Raw genomic sequence first — 23,499 nt, forward strand, 5'->3', positions numbered from 1 at the left:
TTTTTTGTTCGGACTGTCTTTTATTGTAGCATCGGCTGGACACCCTCATGGAGGGGAAGTAATGCCGCGAACCATCCATTGGGTTTCTTTCTTTGTGTTTTGTTTCCTCGCCTGACTGCACCGGTCTGTATTATCTGTGGGCCAAGTGAAGCGCTTGTTCCATTGTTTATTTTGATGCGGCACGTGTTATCTGGTTTGATAGGGAGATAGTTTCGAACTACCCTCAACTGACTATTATAAACTTCTTTGATCAACGGTGCACTGGATGTAATTCTACGGTTTGAGAAACACTCGCGCCCAAAGATAAATTCCCGAATAGCAGACGCCGCTGTATTCGACACCCGGACGCTCGCTTGCGCACTTCACTTTGGTAGCCGCTTCTTCGCCGCCTGTGTATTCTTTGAGTTGTTAGGAGGGCACAAAATCGTTCCAATAAAAATGCTTTTTTTAAAGACAACTGCGTCCTCTTTTCCTTAGTGACAATATCGCGGATGCAGAGGTGTTATTTGCATAATCCACCCTAATTCATTGCTGCTTACTTTCATGTGGGCAAAAGCGTTTTGATGCTCATTGTAATGTGTTCAACCAAGTATGGATGTAGAATGGATCTACGACAGAAAAATGAAACCAATTTTCGGCCGATGGTTTCACAGAGACTTGGTAGCCCCGGTAATACCGTGTCCTGGCCATTCATGGCAATGTGTTGGAAGTTTAATAGCCTCTCGGAGAGCAGTTGTGGTAGAAAACTATGGCATTGTGCTACCTGCATACGTTGTAGGGAGATTTTAAAAAACGAATGGCTAAATCCTTGGGAGAGTTGCATTAGGAATAGCTTAGAGAGCACGGCGAGGTGCATTCCGTTCAGCGCAAGGAAGATCAGTAGCCATGGAATTTGTGGTATGGCGCAGGACGGAACAGAATTAAACGAACAAAATCTCCTAGTAGGACCATGATGCCTCGCTCGACATTACTGAGCCCTCCATGTACACGAATTTTTGGCCGTCGTAACTTTCTGCTACAATATCATCAAAACCTCTTTCAGTGCTAGTGGGGGAAAGTCGGCCTGTTTTCCAGTTCCAGTAATACGTAGCGGAGTAGCGAGTTGTGGAGGCACCACAACCGGTCGAGCGGGGGCGCAGGCGCGTACCTCGATAAAATTTAATTGCCATGCAACGTCCCTTGTCAGTTGTGTTATGGGTTTATTTTCACGCATTAATTAATTATCCGAGTTATTTTAAATTCATGGATAAATTTGCTCCGCAGACGGAAAAAAGGCTAAGAAGAGAAAGATTATAATGGATATAACAAATTAAGAAGTAGGTGAACCGTAGGACTTTGAGGCAGATAGGAAAATTGGGCTTGTCTGCCGTGCTTCTTTGTAGATGTTGTTTTTCGGGTTCCAATGTTTGCAAAAAGCATGCATCAAGTTACCGAAGAATGTGTTTTTCTGATACACATTTAAAAACTATCGTCGTTGATATACCAGCAGGGAAATTAAAACTTAACAATTTTAGTGACCCGCTGCTCACCCATGCAGGTTGGCGGTTGTAGGTCCCACGAGCCGTCATCCTCGCAGAAAAGCTCATCGGTACCATTTACGCGGAAGCCAGGATCGCACTCGACGAACGCGCTGTCTCCGGGGGCAAAGAAGGCCCCGCCCGAGCGCTTTCCAATCAGCCGGCCATGTTCCACTTCGAAGTCGTCACAAGCTCCTTCCGCTGCGAAATAATAGATGAGCATTTATTTCAAATTACACTATCAGTTTCTCCAGGTCAGTGTACGTAACGTAGGTGTAACCGGCTGTGCAACCCCAACTGCAGTTTTTTTGTGCCTGGACATTTTTGTAAAATAAGAATCTAAGAATAAAATATGAGAACTTTATGAAACGTAATTTTGTCTTACACGTTTTGGTGTACTATAAAGATATAGCTTGTAAATAGCAGCCATATATGACATATACAAAACTCCAATCTTATGGGAAGTGGTAACGCTTCCATGGTTCCCGCTCCCTAGTGCACTGCACACGTGTGTTTTAATGACGTTAGTCTTTCTGGAGTAAATAGAACGCAAAAATTTTGATCTGCATCTCTGGTGTCCCTAGATTCAACCGTGGGCACAAACCGTAAATGAAAGACAACAAATTTCCAAACTAATAAATCTGGTGGCAATTTTCATACTTCTCAACGTTGTTGAACAACTTAAAACAGGCATATGTCGGGCGAAATAGCAATAAACACGTGATATGTGGAGTGTTCTTATAATCACAAATACATGAGTGCTTTCCGGGGATAGCAGACAAACGAATATCCCTTCGAATGACAATTTCACCGAAAAATACAAAAAAGCACTCGAGGAGGCGTTGAGCGCAACGACGCTTCGGTGTACCAAATGTTAAAGGGGCACTAACACAAAAATTTTGCATCTTGTATTTTTGTTGCGATAAGTTGCTAATGGCCTATATATCATATGTAAAAAAGATCATTTGCTTCAGTGCGCGATGGTTTTAGATTAATGTATTTAAAGATGTTTTTGATGCTGGCGGTTGCAGTTCCGGTTTCAGCAAGTGCCGCGAAAGGCATGGAGGAAAGAAAAGTTTAGGAGGGAGCGTCACGTGACAATCGTGAAGCCTAGTCATAAAAAATAAAAAGGAAAGACTGATGGGAGGTGTTCTATTCACGTGACAGGCAAGCGGTAGTTTTTTGCGCCTCATGTGGCCCTTCGCCGACGCTGCGTACGTGAGTCTATCCGTTTGGTTGCCGGGCCGTCCGCGTATTCGAGTTTCGGCGACGAGTCGTTGCGCGCAGCTCTGCCTGCAACCCGAAACGCGCAGCGGTCTGATCGTGCGGGCAAAGTGGTCGGACGGGAGAGGCAGAAATGTTTACTGAGCTTTCGGACCCGTCGAAGTTCACGCCGCAGTCGGAGAGTTGTGTGCCGCCGCCGCGTGCAGAAGTGGAGATGATCTTTTCAACTTTGCCGCTCAGCAAAGTTGAAAAGATCAACCATTTCAACCGTTTATTTAACCATTTATTGGCAAGGCGCAGACAGTCCACAATTCAGCAAGGTCCCTCCCAGGCGTAATCTAGCATTCGTTTTTTTTTTTTTTTCATATACGTATCGCACCGATCGAGCGGTCCTCAACGGACAAACAGCCGGAGTACTGCTTGCGACGCGAGGTGGTCACACCAAACACAAGGGTTCTGAACCCTTTGTTTTTAGTGCACTGAAGTAGATAAAAACGTACCATCACGCCGGAGCACCGGAAAGGCGAACGTATGCAAAAGCGCGCGCGAAACCAAAGCTAGTCTCACCACCTCCCCGCCAACACAACACTCGTTACGCGCGATAACTCAGCAGAATGCCAAACGCAATCGTCACAGCACACCTGGCAAACACCGCGCAGCTGTAGGCCGCTCCATGCGTGCGAATGTTTACGGCGGCGCGTTCGAGCGATCCAACGTCAGAAGTGAAATTCGGCTTGCAGCTCGTGAGGGTGTTTCGTAAGAAGGCGATCGAAGTCTCGCCTTGCTTTGAACAGCGACAGCGGCAGTACTTCTACGATACGAAGCTTGGAGCGCAACGCTGGCGAACAATCTTGTACGGCGCCTTCGGCGACGGCGCTCGCCTCCATCTCCACCGGCAGCCAGCCGGAGCCACTAAATGCTACCGCGGGCCTGAGAGTGGTGCTTTTTCCATAATGCATTGCGCGGGAGGAGCCCGAGGAGAGGAGAATGCGGCGTCAGAGGAGGTTGGCTTGCCAAAGCTGTGCCGCCTGACGTCATGCTCCCTCCTAAAATTTTCTTCCTCCATGGCGAAAGGGTAGATTTGGTAGTGGTGGTGAGCGCGACCACGGGAGGCGCTGCGAGGCACGCCTCCGTGTCTTCGAATTAGGGATTCTTGTATTTCCCGTCTGCTTCACTCTGGCTCGCCCTCCCTGCTGTCTTTTTGCTATCGGTTGACGTCTGATGCTTGTCCGCACCATATTCGCGTGTGCGTAGCTTTTTATGATAGTAATAATAGACACAAAATCGCAGGCACTACCTCAAGGATTGAGTCAAGGTATAGTTTTGTATACGGCTTCAGAATATTGTGGGCGTCGCCCCATTCTTTGAGAACCCGGTCCTGATCCGGAGCTAGGCATCAGCTTCTGTATTAAGCATTCTTTCGAATAATGGGAGCTGCCAGGTGCTAGTAACCGACTACGGCGATAAAATGAAACCAAAACAAATTCCAGACTTTCGCCGCTGTCGGCCTATTTAGAAGGCATTACGGTTCCCGGTAATGTAAAACAGTTTTGGCAACCTTCCCGAACACTTGATAGTATTGTATCCCATAAACTAACGTTATCATGGCATGAAAGTATGGCGGCATTTACTATGGGCCAGAAAACATTAGGTTGATTTTCAAATAACCCACTGTGTGTATAGGCGCGTACTGGTTTTTTTACCAGGTTTCTAACCAGTATGGAGGTATACTGAGCAAAACGAGTCACGTCTACAGTAAAAATGCAGTAACACAACGTTTGTCCAAATCGGGAAGGGTATTCTGATTCATTTCCCACGACCATATCTTCTTAATGTTCAGATATGCGTTATACGAAAACTTCACTCAAGAGAACGAGGAGGGCGGGGAGCAGGAGAAAACTTTTTTTAACGGTAAAGTCGAGCAGATTAGTGGGCCCGCTTCTCAGTCCACGACAAGAGAGTAAGAGTAATTTTCTTCAATTCATGGAACGCCATCCCAACTAGACCAGGATTTGTTCGTTACCCCTGGAAGGGTCGGAAAACAATAAAGAGCTGCCTGGAAATATTCATAGGTTAAGATTCTTGTTTTATATGTGCGCATATTTTTGTTTCCTAGCGTGTTTATATGAAGCCTTCAACACCGCAATCATGTGATAATTCTTCTGGTTGAGAGTCAGTTCATTATGATAACGATGGTTACGGTAGAATGTCTGAGCACAAAAGCCACCCTTGAGTTCGCTAGACGACGTTGTCTGAGGCGCGATTGCGGTGGCGTAGCGCAAACTTTTTCCTTGTATTTGCATGTGAGTATATAACTTACGCTGCCGATATGCACCTTCCTTCACGCAGGCATAAGAACGCCAATTTCTGAAGAAGGGAATGCATGCCATACAGTCTGAAGAAAATATCCACGCGATCGTTGTGAGCCTACCAAATATTCCTAAACCTGCAGAAAAATTAATGCGTCTGGAACAGAAAAAAAAAACAATATTAATCTGATACAAGTCAACAACAACGAAAGAAAAAGAAGCCTAGCTGCTTTATTTCCTGCTGTGCGATGTGCGTATATGGGCCCGCATCTTGTTACATAGCATTATACTGCTGAGTCTTCGTAAAACCATCTCAAATATACTGTACGGAAGCCAACGCATTTTCAATACTTATCGAGGAGCTCTGAGCGCTGAACCTCGCGAATAAGCTAAGGCCGAGTTACACACGATCTTCTGATTGATGATCTGAACAAAGTTGTTCGCTCTCTGCTTGTGTGTTGCAAACTTTTGGGGGATACAGCTTGAAGTTATTCAGGTCTGTCAGAAGCTGGCAAAAAACGTAATTACTGGAAATACGCTTTTTACTGCACTAAAGTTTCAAAGCGGGAAATTTCTAGCACAGGCACTGCTGCCCCTCACAAGTGGAGTGTAGCAGACGACAGCGGCGCGAGTTCCTAAGCCAACGCCAGGAACCAGGGGGCACCCCTCAAACATCTCATCACCAATAAACAAAGCTACGCACGCCACTGTCGGACGGATATCGCCGAGCAGAGCTGCCGTAACAGTGTCGATTAAGTGTTGGAAGCTGTTTTGCTAATGCCGCTGCGTACTGATCTCGTCAGTCACCTAATTAAAAAAACGAAGTGGACGTGATGGAGGTGGCGCGAGCGCAAATTGCTGCCACGGGTAGAGAACGACCCGCGACGCTCGATACAGTGGGTGGAAAGACGCGCGCTCGAAGCATCCGGCCGGTCCCTTACAGGTTTGCCTACAGATATAAACACTGGGACGGATATTCGATTGTCGCTCTCGTAAGCGGCACTAATGACCATTTTTAATGCAATGTGACATCGCAGTATTTACTCCTTTCTCGTATGTGCTGCCTTGTTTGCGACTTGAGCTCCGTTTCGTACAGTGTTGACAAGCTGTAGCTCGAGCTATCTGCGCCGGCCTTCGCCACTTTCCGGCCGTGGCCAACGCATCCGTAGCGACTTGGAGGTTGGCTCAGCGCTCTCGTCATGCCTCCGGCGCGTTTTCGCGTCCAGTGTAATTAAAAGCAATAAAAATAGAGCGCCTTGAATCATGGTAGAATTTTGGTAGCGGCCTGCTGCCGATCAGCTAACAAAAACCCGGCGCCTCCGCCACAACGATCGGATCGTTTGTTGCTTGTGAGCTGAAGTTCCGACCTTCGTTCACAGTGGCGAGCAGGCCAAAAACGCCGCCAATGCGGAAGCGGCCAACCTGAACTCGTGACGTCTTTGGATGTTGTTTATTTTTTCTACATCCACAAATATCGATCGCGCGAGGTTGCAGCTGTCTGCTCGGTTGCGCTACGCATACTTTAAAATTAGATTTTAATGGTGTTCTGCACTGTATTTGCCGCAGATATTTTGCAGACTATGTGTGTGCGTTCACACCAATCAGTCTCCGAAGTTATCTCGCCTTCACAATTGTATGCAGTCCCCTTTAAGGGTCAAACAGTAACAAAATGTTAGAGTAGACGGCATGAGCAATGTAACGCGGTTAATCTGAATTTACTTTACCAAACCGGATCTGGGATTATCTTGAAATTGTATAAAAGAGGGGAGAAGTGAATAAATGGAGGAGGGAAAGAATTGAAGCATTTACGTGGCAGAGGCGGCTGACGACTATTGTCTTTCGGGGACATATAAGTGAAGCAAGCATATATTCGACCGATCTTTTACGACCAGAAAAATAGAACCAGTGGCGCTGGTTTGTTGTTTTAGACATTAGTATAAAAGTACCTGTTTTTGCAAGTATAATGAACGACCCAGGTTTAGCCCCTTACGACACTGTGGTTTATGCCCTGTATAAAGGTTGTGTTCAATTAGTATTCTGACGGGAGTGCTGGAATTTGAGAGTATCAATGAATAGCTACTGCTAAACGGCTAATATAAGCATGCAATTTTCTTAAATCAAGAGCAGGGCTACTACATGCTGTTCGCCAAGACAATACAAGTGACCTTGAAATTGTGGGCACAGCTACCATATAAGAGCAGACAGTATTCCCAGGAATGCGCCAAAAAGAGGAAAGATCAAATAAGACGGCGACAGCTTCCTAGTCTTCGGCATAAAACAATGTGAAGCATAGAAAAATTTGCTAGTTTTGAATGCCGTGTTGCGAACTTTTTTCACAGAACGTTTATTTCCGTACACGCGACACCACCAAATTGCCTTCTATCGGATTACGCTTATCGCGGAATAGTCGGTTTGTATGGTTGAGATGGATAAGTTTAGTCAAGAAAGAAAGGTTCAAGAAAGAAAGAACCTTTTATTCCGGAAGAGAGCACGGGAGGCAAAAGAGGTTTTAGTGACGCTTAGTACCAGTGAAAACTTGTGGCGATATTCATACCTTGCCTCCGAAGTTCTTTTTTTATTTAGGGAATTTCAGTTTTCCCATGCTGCGCATTATGACCCAGTTTACAAGTATACGGACGTAACGGTAGTCTGTCATAAAAAGAGCCGCCGCCCAGATTGCCCAGGTACGTGCGGGGGAAATATTTAACACGAAAGGGTTTTATTTGGGGATTCCCGAAGATTTGACTTCATCCCATCCGTCACGAAAGTGACGCCACTACAAAAAATCAAGCGGCCTGTAAAGGGTGCACCTCTGGACACAGGGTCATCTTGCGGGGAAGCAACCTTTAGAACTAAAGAGTGCCAGTACTAAAGTGAACCACAGAACGGTAAGACGTTTGGCGTTAGGCGCGCATGGAAAAACTAATAACGAAGCAGTACAGGGAGAAGTGTGCTGGGCGTCGTTTGAAGTTAGAGAAGCACAGAGTAACACATGTTTTGAGATGTGGTTGAGAGCAATGGATCAACGAAGGTGTGCATCGAAGGTTTTTAGGTAACTAAACTTCAAAAGCGTGTACACGCAGTGTTTAAGGAAGACTAGAAGACTAACGATGAGATACTGAAAGAACAGTGGAGAATCCAAAACAGCCATGGTAAACGAAAAAGTGGCGAGGCAGATTGAAACGAATAAATGGAGAGAAAGAATGGAAGCTAAAACGTCGTTATAGGTGTACAGGGCTGCGAAATTGAACAGCAGACAGGAAAATTTTTACGATGATTTTGCTTTTTCAGGCTAGAGCAGGTTGCTTGCGAAGTAAGAGCTTTGTGGGGAAGTATTCAGAAAATGATGGGGTATGCGTGGTCTGCGGAAAAGAAGCAAAAACTATACGGCACGTTGTGTTAGAATGTGAGGGTATCCATCCAAATCTACACGAGGGAAATATTCAGCTCTCAGAAGCCCTAGGATTTAAGGGTAGCACATTGGAAGTTAACTTCAAGGCTGTCGAGGGGACGAAAAAAAGATTAGAATTCTGGTTGACGAAAAGCAGAGAGGGGAATATTGCCTAGGACAGTTATCACCTGTAACAGAAAAAAAAAATATTTTGTGTCTAATACTCTTTTTTTTGCCTACCCTAAGCAACGCTAGTAATTAACCAAGAGTGTAAAACATAGGTATATTAGTCTTTTTTGGTAAGATGACATGTCATCACCCCGCTACAAAGGGGAAACTAATGGAAATTATCATCATCATCAGTACGTTGTACTTATGGTTGTCCTTTGTCGGATATTTTTTTTAACACGACGTGTTTTATGCCGGAAAACACCAAGATTTCACTGAAGTGATATCCGTCATAAAAATTACGCCAGAACACCTTTGCGGAAGCGACCCGCCTGCAGGACGTCGCTCGCCAAGCATACCCACAAACAGCCAACGACCCGCAATTCCTACTCATCTGCAGATTTCACTGCACATATAACTTTTGTGTTTTACCGATTCTTATGAAAGAGAAATCAACCACAGTTTTTTTTTTTTTCAATAGGTTCCGTTCTTTTATCGCGTCTTGCAGGCTGAGCGTGAAAGCAAACGTACAATTTAGTTTTACTCCGACATTATCATCAAAGTGGGCTCACAACATCGGTATGTAAACAGTCATGCTCTGTGTTTTGGAAGGATAAATCGGGCTTAATCAATACCGAGTTTGGTCCCGAGCGTGGTTCGCTTTGAGTTCGAGTTGAATTCGACGCCCCGAGAATTCACATATTTTTTAGGTGCGGAGTACCTTAGGACCTCGCAATGTCTGTTCGCGTCCGTGCACACAGCATTTACAATCGTACGAAATCAGACAGTCACCGGGAGGATTCGTGCCTGTTTTTTGTAGACCAGACAGAGTTAGTGTCATTCGCCTTACCAACTGGGCTACGTGCGTGAGTTAGTACCCGAGAGTCAAGCGGCTTACTCCCTCAACCGCAACGGTGCGGAGTACATTAGGACCTCCCAATGTCTGTCTGCGTCCATTCGTGCACACACCACAATCAGGCTCTTTAGGGAGTAATGAAAGTACAACTCATGGCTGAAATAGAATGACGGTCGGGACGCAAATCCAGATTTCACTCGGGGCGCAACTGGGATGTCATTTCGAATCCCCGTACTCCGCATTATCGCCAACATCGACGGAGTGGAGGTGCTGCCTTTTTTTAAGTGCTGTTTTACTCGTGCGTCCTCTTCTCAACTCTGTCCTTCTCCTACTACTATAGGGGCGAGTCGCATTAGAGCTGTATGGTCGAGGCCCCGCAATGCTACACGTCTGCCCTGTTTTTTGATCTCGGACTTCAATCTAAAGAGAATGTCCGCTCGAGAGCCGGATTAGGGGAATCCTACTTCGTCCTCATAGGCCGATAGCTGGTTGATGAGGTACAAAAATCGATGGCAGGGTAATGACGATATCGACGCTTCATAGCATGCGTATACATACCAACTATTTACCCTTGGGGATAGGTGTATGTCACATTGTGTGATGAATTAAACACTTTTTACACATCTTGTGTAACTGAGCCCTGGCTACCTGCGCCGGCCTGCACCACTTCCCGACTGTGGCCAACGCCTCTGTAGCGAACTTGTGGCTCGCTGAGTGCTCTCTTCGTGTCTCCGGCGTTTTCGTGTCCAGTCCAATGGAAAGCAATAAAAATAGAGCTCCTGGAATTTTGTAGATGTTGGGTTCTGGCCTGCTGCCGATGAGCTACCCGGGTGCACTACAGGACGCCTTCATATTCATTCTGTATCTCCATGTGGACTCAAACTTACACTTTATCATTCTCGTCCGCTTTGGAAAGAAGGAAAATAGGAGCTATTGGTGTTTTTATTACATACACATCGAAACACCGGCACCATCTGTGGTAATGTAACTGCCATTTCTAGATACCCCCATTACGCTAATCATGATAAGTCAAAGTTCCTTTGTCTGATATACCTATGCCGGCTTACGCCTGCACTTGGGTCTGGCATGGTTCCAGGTTCTATAGGCACCACATAGAAGGAGCTGTTCTCCAACCAGCTGGTATCCTTCGTCGCACACATGTTGCACTGCTCTGCCTGGCGGGCAGCACTTGTGCGTCCGCATCCTCCTGTTAAATATGACCGTGCTTTGCCCGTTGGAACTACGGCCAGAGTCCTTGCAGTACGTGTCTCTGACATCAAAAACACATCTCCAAAGCGTATCTCAATAGCATTCGCCTAAGGGTTTCTTCTACAAAAAAAATGTGGGGAGAATCAATCTTCGTTAACCTTCGCATACCAACATAAAACAACTTCACCATCATTCCGCAGGGGAACCGTGAGTAGTATGCGAAGCAGTCATGGGGTCGACTCAAGTCGATTGCGTTTAGGTTTTCCGCAGACATCATGCTCACCACGTCTATGATCGCGCATTTCACCTTCCCGAAGGCCACGCGGAAGGTGTTCAACTCGGTGGCGCTGAGGCCTCCGTCCTTGTTCGGGCCGGTGGTCTTCCGAGATAGCTTGAAAGCCGCGTGCACCGAGGTTCCTCCCACTGCCACAGCCACCTTTCCGGTGCTCACGCATATGACAAACGCGTTTTAGGCGGTGTTGTTGCCGGTGTTGCTGTACGGGTTGCAGAGATCCATGGCAAGCCGGAGGACGAACCTTTTGCCGCAACCGGCCTGTCCGGTGAAGAAGAACCGTAACGGATTTGCTGACGGCGTCGTCTGCCGGTGAATGATTTTGCGCAGTAGCTCATGTTGTTGCGCGTTTGTCATCCTCGTCAAGTGGTAGTATTCGTCCCGGTCCATGATGTCCTGGCGCTTGCACACGGCCGCGCACAGACTCGCGTGTTTGATCAAAAGCACCAAGACTTGGCTCGGGATGAGGTCGGCGTCTTTGCGTTCCGGGTGGACGATCACGGGAGGAGGAAATGCTGCTCCTTCTTCTTGTTCTCCTTATTGTGCCCTCTTCTTCGCGGCGCTTTCCGCGGCGCTGACACTGGCGTTGACGCCGGCGTTCCAGGCGGTGTTACCGGCGGCGTTGCCCGTGGCAATTATCGCGGCGTTGCGGGAGGAGGTTTCCCTACGGGAAGATGACGACGGTGGATGAACGTGAAGCTATCTCGGGACGAATTCTTTGGTTGGCCAATTCCTAGGGGCATCCTGCCACATTAATCAGCAGCGGTGCCTGGCCAGGCATGCGCAGGGGGGGGGGGATGTGGACGCCGCACAACGGCGCCCACACAACGGCGAAGGGAACAGGCGCCACCATCAGCTGCTTCGCGTCTAAAAGTACGAAAGAAAGCTACCGCTACCGGTTCCACTCCCTATAAAGATTTGCTTCAGTAAAGCACTGCAAGAACTTCAGGCCTCATTCATGTTCAATTTACGGCCGAATTGGACAAGAACGCCGGCTTCAATTCTGCAAATGAACCGCTCTCCGTGGCCGTTGCGTTAAACACCTGATGTGTCGCGTGGGGCAGAAAATTTTACCAAGGACAGCCCACCGCATGTGATAATGTTGGGAGTTTTGTTAGGAGAGCTTGGAAGAAAAGCCTGCAAAGCTCTTATTATTGAATGACATTCAATATTAGAACAGACGTTATATTCCTTGGGCGAACATCCCATGCAGGTGCCTCACGTGTTTAAAGAACAAACTTTCGTGATTCCCTGTGATGTACCGCCGCTAGTTCTGAAATAGTTGTGCTTGAGCTGAACAAGCGACATCCTGACTTTTAGGACTAGGCCCGCTTGTTGATCTACAACAGCCTTTCTATCTACATGTATGCAGAGCCTTACGTGAAGGCGTTTCTACACGTCTCCATAATTGCAACACACGCACAAGTGGAGCATAATTGTCTTTTCGCTATGAGCATTACAGACTTGTTTGCTACAGGTGCAGATGGTACTTGAGTGGCAGTGATAAAAGTATAATAATCACCTTGGCAAAAGCCAAGCAGCACTCTGCCCGGAAATATAACATTATCGACATTTTATACAATAGGTGTTAGTGTATGTTGTTTGAAAGTTGTATAAAAACAGTATTTCCCAGAAAATTACTAATTCTGGTTTTATGTGATAATACTCTGGGGAAAACTGAAGGGCTGTTTGTTTATGTTAAATCTGCCGCTTATCTCGCATTGCTTAGACAGGCACGAGCTCACAAAAAAGGGATCGAAATAATTTATATGACGATTGCATTGAACTAACTGGATATTGCTTGAAGTATCCTACTCAGTTTTACATGTGTGCTTATATATGGCAGTCGGCCCTAGAGCTCTAATGAGTGGGCATTGGATGAATTTCGATCGCCTCAGAAATTTAAAAGAAAAGTTAGAAATGTTTCATATCTGAAAGTTTCAGACTAGCTCTACAGTCAAACGCCTAGATAACAAGGTTTGTAGGACAGTGGTGATTGTTCGTTCAACACATCACTTCTTTACATTCGTCGCGAACTTCTGTGGCTCCCAATAAAGCACAGAGGCATATTGGAACAAACAATGTTCATTTACAATAGCATTAAACCCCATTAGGCACAAAAGTCATCACTTTTATACTGCAGAGAATCATGAAGTATGGTATGCACAACCACCGCCGACCTCATGCGATCGAGGTTCAGGGGGCGTTGCGGCGCGAGGTCGGGCAGAGCGGAAAATCCGCTAGAAATTCGCGGGGTGTTTATATAGCTTGGCTATTCTACAAGCTATTAATCATTGATCACCTGATCATTCGTGCCGTCTCTTTCGTATGATGGTCTCCGTGATGTCGGCTTGCTTGGTCAGAGCGAACCTGGACCTGGTCTTCCACCAGGACGTAATCGTCACTACCGAGTAGCCGAGCTGTACCGAGCAGCCCGGCGGCTCGGTTTGGGTTCACTGCGGCACATTATCTTATCAAAGAATTCAGCGATTGGGAGTGCAAGAATTTTTCGTTAAACAGGTGAATTCGCTGTACATAGGAAACGTGTGATTCTCGCCGAGCTATATGGCATTCGTTACTTCTACAGGATATTTTGTTCTAGAAACGTTCGTTGCCGGGATGTTTGAGCATACCTACCTTTGCAAACGGGCAGAAGTGCGCTCCAAGTGCCGTCAGGAAGGCAGGTGGCGTTCTTTACTCCGAAAAGGGCATAGCGGTCGCCGTTGCAGTAGAATTGTACCTCATCTTCGGGGGCGCAGCACTTGCCATGGTAGCCGCCCCGATCAATTTTCGGCTCCTGGCAGGCTCGAAGAGCTGCGAAAAAGAGACAAAATATTTTTCCCTGTCTTTTCTTGTTTGTTTTTGAGACCACGGTTGGAGCACTTTGAACGCGATTGTAGTATGACCTGGAATGACACAATGTAGTCGAAAGCATAAAATCAAAACTTGTTGACGAATCTTCCACACAAACTCACTAAAATATATACCCCGAGAAAAGACGCTGTCACTGAAAGTACCCCTCTGTATTATCTGAGCTAACATGGCGAATAGAGCACGAATTGTTTACGAGGTGTGCATAGAGTTCTTTATCAGATTGAATTCGTCTCACTGATTTGCACGTGTATTTCCTTGACACTGAAGAATATGCTTACGTGAATCCTATACTGTTAACATAAGAGTTCGTAATGCTCATGGCCGCAGGGGAGCATGCAGCTGTCGCTAGCAGATGATGATGACGCCACCGAAATCACAGCTTGCCTAAAGCACAAGCTATGGCGTAACCTGCAAGTTATTCCACGACAATAACGAGCAAAGTCTAAAAACTCGCGTTCTGATACTCATCAACAAGAATCTTCTGAAATCTCTCTTTTCTCGCTTAAGAGAAGAAACCGCAAGGGAGTTGTATACGGTAAGGTGCAATCTTGTGTGTGTATCATGGGTCTGTAGATAAGCAAGGAAATATTAGAAGAAGTCTATAAATACCTCGAGCTTGGGCTATGTTGGGACTTCCTCCCTGCTAGCAGACGACACTGATCATCATCATTTCATGCTGCTTTTCACGAGCTGTCGCACGCTCGCGTGGCTGCGCCGGATCGCGCCCTTCTAATACATTCCATTAAAGCCTCATCGCATCATGACGTGTCGCTCCGCTTTCTGAGCATCGCGCCGCAGCTGGAGGACCCAGATGTCCAACAAATGGTGCCGAATCCCGGGACTTCTAGCCGACGCCAAGCACATCGACGCACGGAGCCGCGAAAGCAGACGAAAGGACGTGGGCCTGCGATCTTGGCGAGGGTTGCCATCTGCGTGGGACCGAATGGAGCGGAAACATCGACGACGCCTCAGACTACGGGCGCAACTGGGTGGCCTTCTAGCGGAAGCGGAAGGCCATATAAAAGGACATCGAGAGGTGACACCATCGGCAGTAAGTGTACTGCTCGACCGAATCGGCGCATCTTATGCACAGATTGAGAACGTGGATGACGCGGTTTTCGAGGAGACACCAGACGACTTGCTAGAGAGTGAGACGTTAGACGCCGGACAGTACCGCGACAAGGTTGTCACCTTGACGGCGAGTCTACGTTTCAAGATGCAGGAATGCCGGTCTTCGACGCCACGCCCTGCGACCGTTCTTTCAATACCAACAGGCAAACACACATCCTCACTAGCAGAACATCCACAGCAGGACTTACACGCACGGAAAATCACTCGGGTGCCCTTTGGAGCTAATTCGAGTCCTGGAATTTTACCGCCTACTTTGAACCACCAGATTCGATCTGCGGTAAACTGGCACCCAACGACAGCCCAACTACCGCAAGACTCCACCTGTATGAACGATCCCCCCATTGAAGCAGAACCCACTAACGAATCGATCAGGATGCACAAGAATGAAATCTCCCGCGAAGCTTCCACGAACTGCGGTCGTTTCCACCTTCGAGCATATAATGACTTCACAGAGAAAATCCCTCTACTCGCCTCCGGGAACCCTAAAAGTGCTAATTAGTTTTCGGAACCAGCGCTTCCATACACTTTCGTTCAAGGTCCAGAACATCCTGCACTACATCGAGGAGTCAAAGAAAACTGAAAATCTTCGTGAGCAGAAGTCTGCAAAACGAGCCGAGTCGATGAAACACAAACGCAAAAAGAAAGAGCGAGCCAGAAGACGTAATGCCGAGCCCAAAGGGAGGCATCAAGGGAAAAGTGTTGCACTGCAGACACCGAACAAAACAGAAGTGCAGACGGCAAGATGTCCACGGAGGAAAACAGAAAGAAAATGCAGCAACAGCACAACCTCCCTGAAGGTCAAACACCTGCAAGAAAAGCTTTCCGTTTACACCAACTTTCCCTGGTTTAGGTTTAGAAACATTTCCTGCTCCTACTTCGATTAAACGACTGTGGCTTCCAAAACACTGTGGACAAATTGCTTGAAGCGACAGGTTACGCAGTGGAAACAACGATGGCGGAGGAAGCTCTCTCTTAACGTCGGACGACTGCTGCACGGTAATCTCAAATCCAGCGTTAAATACACCTACTAGACTTGTCCTCGCGCCAGGCGATCACCTCACTTTCTTCATCCACACCTTTTACCATCCCACATTCCATACTCATGGGAAAACTGGGCTGCTCCTCCGCCTGATCTTCGCCCCATCCTTTGGCCTCGCCTCGCCCGGCACATTGCCCACGTGCGGGGCCCTGGCACCTGCGGAATTGCCACCTGAACATCTTCCAGGCCCACCAGAACCAGATTTTCGGCAGCCCGGACATGGGCCGCTTTAAATAAAGTTTGATCTCTCTCTCTCTCTCAAATCCAGACAAGAAAAAGACACTTACGGAAGGACATAATCATTCTACTCGGCGAAAAACGTTGTCATAGAAAACTGTAGACCTTGACGTCGCGATTAGAAGAGTCTATCGGTGGACGGGACGAAGTCTCAGGACTTGCTGTCTACGTTTGCGCGGCAGCACTGCAGTCCAGCGTGCCGTACTCCACCCTTCGGAAGCCATGGACCTAGCGTCATCTGTAGGCGGGGGAGACTGTTGGGACGTCATCGCTGCTAGCAGACGACACTGATCATCATAATTTCATGCTGCTTTTCACGAGCTGTCACATGCTCGCGTGGCTGCGCTGTCTCGCGCCCTTATAATAGATTCCATTAAAGCCTCATCGCATCATGACGTGTCGCTCTGCTTTCCGAGCATCGCGCCGCAGCTGGAGGACCCAGAGGTCCAACAGGCTAGTAATAAGGGCCGATCCAAATCACGAAAAAGAAACTCAACGCACAGTATTCGCTAGATGGGATGCCTTCAGTAAGACTTCTGTTATTCAGAGTACTGGGGTTCCCCTTCCACTAAAAATATGTCCTGCAGCCAGTGCTTTAACCTGTTAATTACGTATGGGGCAGAAACTTGTGGTCTCACTTAGTAATTTGAAAGAAACTTAGATCTGCCCAGTTGGAAATGGAAAGAAGAATGTTGGGGATCACTCCTAGGGATAAGAAAACAGCTGCGGTATCGATTATGAAACAAATTCGTGTGGAAGACATGTGCTTGAGATTTACCAAATAAGCATGATCATGCGTATTACTAATGACAGGTGGTCTCTCGTTTTCACGATATGGCTGCCAATGGGCCTTCAACTAAATACTGGGACACCAAATACTCGATAGGGGGTAGGATTTGATGAAATTCAGCGGAAGGAATGGGCGTGGCTAGTTAACAAAAGACGTGGCTGGAAATGTTTGGTAGAGGCATTCCTTCTGCAGTGGACACAACCGGGCTAGTGGTTGGAGCTAATTGAAGGAGCTAGGCTTGCGGATGCATTCTGTTTTTTGTGGGAGCAGATGTCGTGGTCTGGCTGGAGCAGCCGCTGGGTTTTACAATACCATTAGATCGCCCTGGACTCTAAGCTGCGGGTCTCGACACCTAGCCAGTGTGTTATAGACACTTCCAAGCACATCTCACTCTACGTGGTGGATGCTCAATCTGGCAGGGGGTGGTGACACGCATCGCATGGGCGAGTGTCAGGACGTGGGCATCGATGTGGCCATTTTTTAAGTTAGCCCGACAGCAACGCAAATCAAATTGAAGGCTTCCCGGCTTACGTTTCATCCAATGTGCACCCTGGGCTGTAATTTCTGGTTGACTGCATCTTTGACAAGACAGCACAGCGGATTTGCTTTCGAGAGCTAGAGAGACAAAGACGGAAAGCTTTTAATGTGAACTGCCAACATCAATCGTATGTTCTGCAGGGTTTGCTACGCTAAATGTCGATGACTGAAGTGCTCGGACAGCAGTTGGAAGGCAAACAAACAACATTGAAAATATTTACGAGAAAAGTTCGGAAGCGAAGTTCAGACAAAAACAAACTTGAAAACGAATCTAATAACGTAAACACTGAACCAAACAAACTTTGTGCCACTGTGAAATAACTCCATTGAATAAAGACGTAGAAGGTTTTCTCCCAAGTGTCGTATTTCTTGTATGCTTTGGATGCTCAGTTTTTAGTATATTTACACGACTTTCGTGTTACCTTTGGAACAACCTTGGTAGGAGTGTGTGGCATAGTAAACAAATTAAATTAGTTTTGTTAACATAAAAACACCTGCGACACTTATGGCACCAAGTAACACTGCTTAAAATAGGGAAATACTGCAGCACGGGCGGAAAAACCCAAACTAAACATGCACAAAAACAAAAGGGAAGCTGTCAGTCTCAGTTGAGACCATTTTACTTCAAGCATTGGTGGACATGGGAGCAATTTTTACGCTATTGATGTTTTTTTTGCACTCCTCAGAGCAAAGTTCTAATTCAAAACAAGGCAATTTGTTGCATGACACCAAAAGATTTCCATTCGACCGTACACAAATTGTACACTACGCGTTCCCATTGTTGGACAATGTCAGTACGTCGAGTGTAAGGTAGTCCCTCTGTGCGAGTATATATCGGCGGAGTGTGTTTCGATCGAGGCAGCCATGAATAAGATAAAATCACCTGGAATTGTACGTGCGGTCGTTCCAACAAAGTTTAAAGCAGCTCTACAAATTTTGTTGCATGGGGTTCTGATAGTAAGAATGGGCCGATGCTTCTTACGTATTTTTCCGAAGCTCAACAAGAAATTAAGGAAGCTGGCACAAACGTGTAAGGCTTGAAGATAGCGTAGCTGTCCGCCACCCTTACGACCATCACGAACGGCTAGGTCCCAGATTGTAACCGATTTACTTATTCTTTGCTGCGAAAGCAATTTTTATTCCATTATTGTTGCGATAAGTGTGAGCTTCATTCATTTTTTGGACGTGGTAATTATTGCAGATCACCTTCATCACCTATGATGAGTCTTTCTCACTTATGCCGTCACTTAAGGTGTTTCTCTCGTTCCCAGCAAGTGTTGCCGCGATTACTGTGAACGCTGGAGTTTTCTTTGGCCAATATTGGCCCGTTTCCCAAACCGGGTGTTAAGCTCAGGCCTGTCACTTGTTATTTAAAACTGCCCGGAAACAAGATATCTTTTGCTCTGGTTAGCGTGTTTACCTGTACGGTGTTTGTTTTAACACCGGCCGAGCATATTTGGGCGCCAGGGGCGTCAGGAGAATCCACGGAAGCTTCTTTTTTGTTTGCTGCGCTAATCCGTTCACCCGGCGGTCTGGCCAGGAGACGACGCATAAAAACGTGTCAGTCACCATATAACAGTTGAAAGCGATGTCAGCTTACGAAGGAGGATTTCTTTGCGTTCTTTTGGGACACTAGCGGATTGTGACGTTGACATCTAAACGACGGCGATTACGGAGTCCCTAACGGCCGGCCAGGCCCTTAATTTTTTCATTCCGGTGGCCGACATGACGGCCTCCCCGAGAGCGAACGGGCGTTTTTTGTCGCACTTCGTCACTTGAGTCACGCCATCCACATTTCTCGCGTTTGCTTTTTTTTCTATTTCCTGCCTTTTTTTGTCGCTGCTTCGAAGAAGGCAGGAGCGGGGTTACGGCGTTTCAGCTCGCTCGCCCCGTCTCCGATTCTGGAAAAGCGACGTCACAATAACGCGAGCAGCTCAGCATGCGGCGTGGTAGCGTGGGCCCAGGGAAACAAAGGGAAACAGGGGGACAAAGGTGCCGGACACTCGGGCCATCGGGCGAAGTTTATTAAGGGGGTGCGAGCGGCAGCTTGGGGCTGTCTACTGGAGATTTTTGAACGTGCAATACGCTGGGAAGGGTCCAGGGGTGACGCTGGCTCAGCGGATGTCCGGCGGTAGGCCCGCGGCGGAACGACCAGCACCTCATCTACGGGATCGAGTTCGCCTCGTCGTCGCGGGTCTCAAGGCTGGGCAGACTCCGCACCAAGGATCCCGGAAAAACGTAAGCGGCTGCCCGGCGAAGCCAACTCGACTTCACCGTGACCTTCCGTCATTTCCGTGCGCGTTACTTTCCGCTCGCGGTTACCCATAGCCATGCTTAGGGTTAAGACGAATGCCTCCTCCTGGTGTTTCGTCTGTCGCGGAGAGCTTTCGTACCTGCTATGTTGCTTTAATCTTGTTGCCTATGGTTAAAATGTAAGTCGCCACCGAGGGTGTGATTTGTATTCCCCCATTGTGTGATTGGCTTTTTAGTTGTTGCGTGTCTAGTTAACGCCGTGAGTTACCCGCCCAGCGCGCACGTGCGCACGTTGTACGGCATTCCCTACTTAGTGCCTGCGTGCACAAAGCGATTTCGGCGGAAAGGAAGCTCGGACTAAGTATCAAGGGTGACACGAATGTGCTCCAGCAGCAAAGGCAAAAATTCGTGGAATAATGCGAAGAGGAGCAGGCAAATATTTCTCCAGAGATTGAGCAAAGAAAACTCAGGGAGGAGAGGCAGAGCTAGAGAGTGAAAGAAAGGTTGTCATTATGGCACAGGCAAGATTAGACAGTTTGCTCACCATGGGACAATTGTTTGATTTGACGGGAGTGCTCTTGCTGCATGGTTGGATAGAGAGATAGCCCGCGAGCACGAGTGGCGTGATGAGGATTACGAGAACAATGAGCGACAGACTAGCGACGGCGACAAATTATTAGACATGGAGCTAGAACTCTGGATCAAACAGGAGTCGAGAAAGGAGCTCGACCTGGGCCCAAAAGTGACACCGATGTGTTTGAGCGGCAAAGGCAAATTTTCGGAGAGGAATACAAAGAGGAGGAGAGGGAACGTTCTGCAGAGATCAAACAGAGACGGCAATGGGAGAAGGAAGGCACAGAACTAGCGACTCGAAGGAAAGAGAAAGGGTTGTCACAAGAGGCGGAGATATGTGACCCGGAAGCGTTGGAGCTGGAGCTCTCCGGAGAAAACTGTGAGGGGCAGTCCAGAAGACTAAGAGAGTCTAAGCCAGAGGGCGAGATAAACAAGACTGAGGCGAAGGTAATGAGCCGTGGAAAGTCTGAGCCAGAGGGCGGGAGAAACGAGACTGAGGCGCTGTTAACGAGCCGTTGAAAGCCAGAGCCATAGGGCAAAATAGAAGACCGTAATAGTCAGAAACGTCGTCGACAGAGTGGGCAGAGGCACCGATCTTTCGTCGGAGTGGTGAGGTAGTGATTATTTTTAGCTCTATTCCGGCAACCGAAGCTTTGACTACCACTTGGTACATACGCGTGAGAGAGCAATGCTCGCTATGTGCGAGGCACGTCTGAGCTAGGGCTCGCGGAGTTCACAATCACGTGGGAGAGAGAGAGAGAGAGAGAGATAAGGGCCTGTGGCTGTCTGTCATGCTGGCCACACCGTCACACGTGGGGTTCGGGAATCACCTGGGCGATTGCCACTTCGTACCTTCTCGGGGACTGCTTAGAGAGCACAGCGAGGTGCATTCGGAGCAGCTCGAGGAAGATCAGTAGCCATGGAGTTTGTGGTATGGCGCAGAACGAAATAGAAATCGGCGAACGAAATTTTCTAGTAGGACCATCATGTCTGCCTCGCTGGACGCCATTAGTGAACCCTCCCAGTACACGAAATTTCATCCGTTGTAACTTTCTGCGGCAATATCATCAAAACCTCTTCCAGTGCTAGTGGGGGAAAGTCGGCCTGTTGACCAGTTCCAGTAACGCGTAGCGGAGTAGCGAGTTGTGGAGGCACCACAACCGGTAGAGCGGGGCCGCAGGCGCGTACCTCGTTGAAATTTTAGCCATGCAACGTCCCTTGTTAGTTGGGTTATGGCTCTAATTTTCACGTCTTCAATAATTATCCGAATTATTTTAAATTCATGGATATAGTAGCTCCGCGGGCGGAAAAAAGGCAAAGAAGAGAAATAATATACTGGATATTAACAACTTAAGAAGTAGGTGAACCGAAGGACGTTCAGGCAGATAGAAAGAAAGGGCTTGTCTGCCGTGCTTCTTTGTAGACGTTGTTTTTCGGGTTCTAATTTTTGCAACAAGCATGCACTAAGTTACCCAAGAATGGGTTTTTCTCATACATATTTAAACAGGATCGTCGTCGATGTACCAGCAGGGAAATATAAACTTGAAACTTTTAGTGACCCGCTTCTCACCAATGCAGGTTGGCGGTTGTTCGTTCCACGAGCCGTCATCCTGGCACAGAAGCTGATCGGTACCATTTACGCCGAAGCCAGGATCGCACTCGACGAACGCCCTGTCCCCGGGGGCAAAGAAGGTCCCGCCGGAGCGCTCTCCGCTCAGCCGGCCATGTTCCACTTCGAAGTCGTCACAAGCTCCTTCAACAGCGAAATAATTAAATGAGCCTTTCTTTCAAATTACACTTTCAGATTCTTCAGGTACGTATACGTAACATAGGCCTAACCGACTGTGCAACCCCTACTGCAGTTGTTTGTGCCTGGACATTTTTGTAAAATAAAAATCTAAGCATTAAATATGAGAACTTCATAAGACATGTAATTTTGTTCTACAAATTTGGGCATACCGTCAGGATATGGCTTGTATAGCAGCCCTATGGGACATATACAAACCTCCAATCTTATGGGAAGTGGTAATGCTTCCATGGTTTCCGCTCCCGAAAGCAATGCACACGTGCGTTTTGAAGAAGGTAGTGTTTTTGGGGCAAATAAAACGCAAAAATTTCGATCTGCACATCTGCCTGTCCCTCGATTCAGCCGCGTGCACAAACGGTAAATCAAAGACAACACACTTCAAAACTACTAAATCTGGTGCCAATTTTTATACTTCTCAACATTGTTGAACAAAATAAAACAGGCATATTTCGGGCGAAATGTCAATAAACACGTGATATTTGCCGTGTTTTATTAATAACAGATACATGAGTGCTTTCCGGAGATAGCAGACAAACGAATATCTATTCAAAAGACATTTTTACCCAAAAATACAAAAAGCACTCGCGGGAGGCATTGAGCACGAGGACGTGGTGGTGTACGAAATCTTAAAGGGGCGATAACAGAAAAATTTTGCATCTTGTTTGTTTGGTTCGATAAGTTGCTGATGACCTATATATTATATTTAAGAAGATCATTTGCTTCAGCGCGCGACGGTTTTAAATTAATTTAATTAAAGATTTTTTTGATGGGGCCAGTCGCAGTTTCGATTTCAGCGCGTGCCGCGAAAGGCTAGATTTGGTAGTGGTGGTGAGCGCGACCACGGCGGCGCGTCGATGCACGCCTCCGTGACGTCGGCTTCGGGATTCTCGTATTTGTCGTATGCTTCACTCGGGCTCGCCCTCCCGGCTGTCTCTTTGCGCTCGGTTGACGTCTGATGCTTGTTCGCACCAGATTTGCGTGTGCGTAACTTTTTATGATAATAATAATAGACTCAAAATCACATGCACTACCTCAAGGAGTGTGTCAAAGTATAGTTTTGTATACGGCTACGCTATATTGCGGGCGTCGCCCCATTCCTTGCGAAGCCAGTGTTGTGCGGAGCACGACTAGTCGGAGCTAGGCATCAGCTACTGTATTAGGCATTCTTTCGAATAACGGGAACTGCCAGGTGCTAGTAACCGAGAATAGCGACGAAATGAAACCAAAACAAATTCCAGACGTTCGCGGCTGTCGGCTTTGGTAGAAGGCATTATGATTCCCGGTAATGCAAA

At 47.3% G+C, this 23,499-nt stretch overlaps 1 protein-coding gene across 5 annotated transcripts in view; it reads right to left on the minus strand.

Annotated features, from left to right (window-relative positions):
• LOC144153753 (complement factor B-like) overlaps nt 1-23,499 on the minus strand; it is a 182,151-nt gene that overhangs the window by 132,673 nt on the left and 25,979 nt on the right. For 3 of the 5 annotated variants that reach the window (XM_077685455.1, XM_077685453.1, XM_077685452.1), the window contains exons 4-7: nt 21,971-22,153; nt 17,569-17,652; nt 13,604-13,780; nt 1,530-1,718 (exon numbers count right to left, since the gene is read on the minus strand). In XM_077685455.1, the coding sequence (XP_077541581.1) occupies nt 1,530-1,718; nt 13,604-13,780; nt 17,569-17,652; nt 21,971-22,153 (633 nt within the window). The remainder of the gene's footprint in view (nt 1-1,529; nt 1,719-13,603; nt 13,781-17,568; nt 17,653-21,970; nt 22,154-23,499) is intronic. The other 2 variants (XM_077685454.1, XM_077685456.1) reach the window with 2 other exon arrangements.

This window comes from Haemaphysalis longicornis, unplaced genomic scaffold (genome assembly GCF_048455015.1).
Source record: "Haemaphysalis longicornis isolate Haplotype H1 unplaced genomic scaffold, Haemaphysalis longicornis Haplotype H1 scaffold_9, whole genome shotgun sequence".
Lineage (NCBI taxonomy): Eukaryota > Metazoa > Arthropoda > Arachnida > Ixodida > Ixodidae > Haemaphysalis > Haemaphysalis longicornis.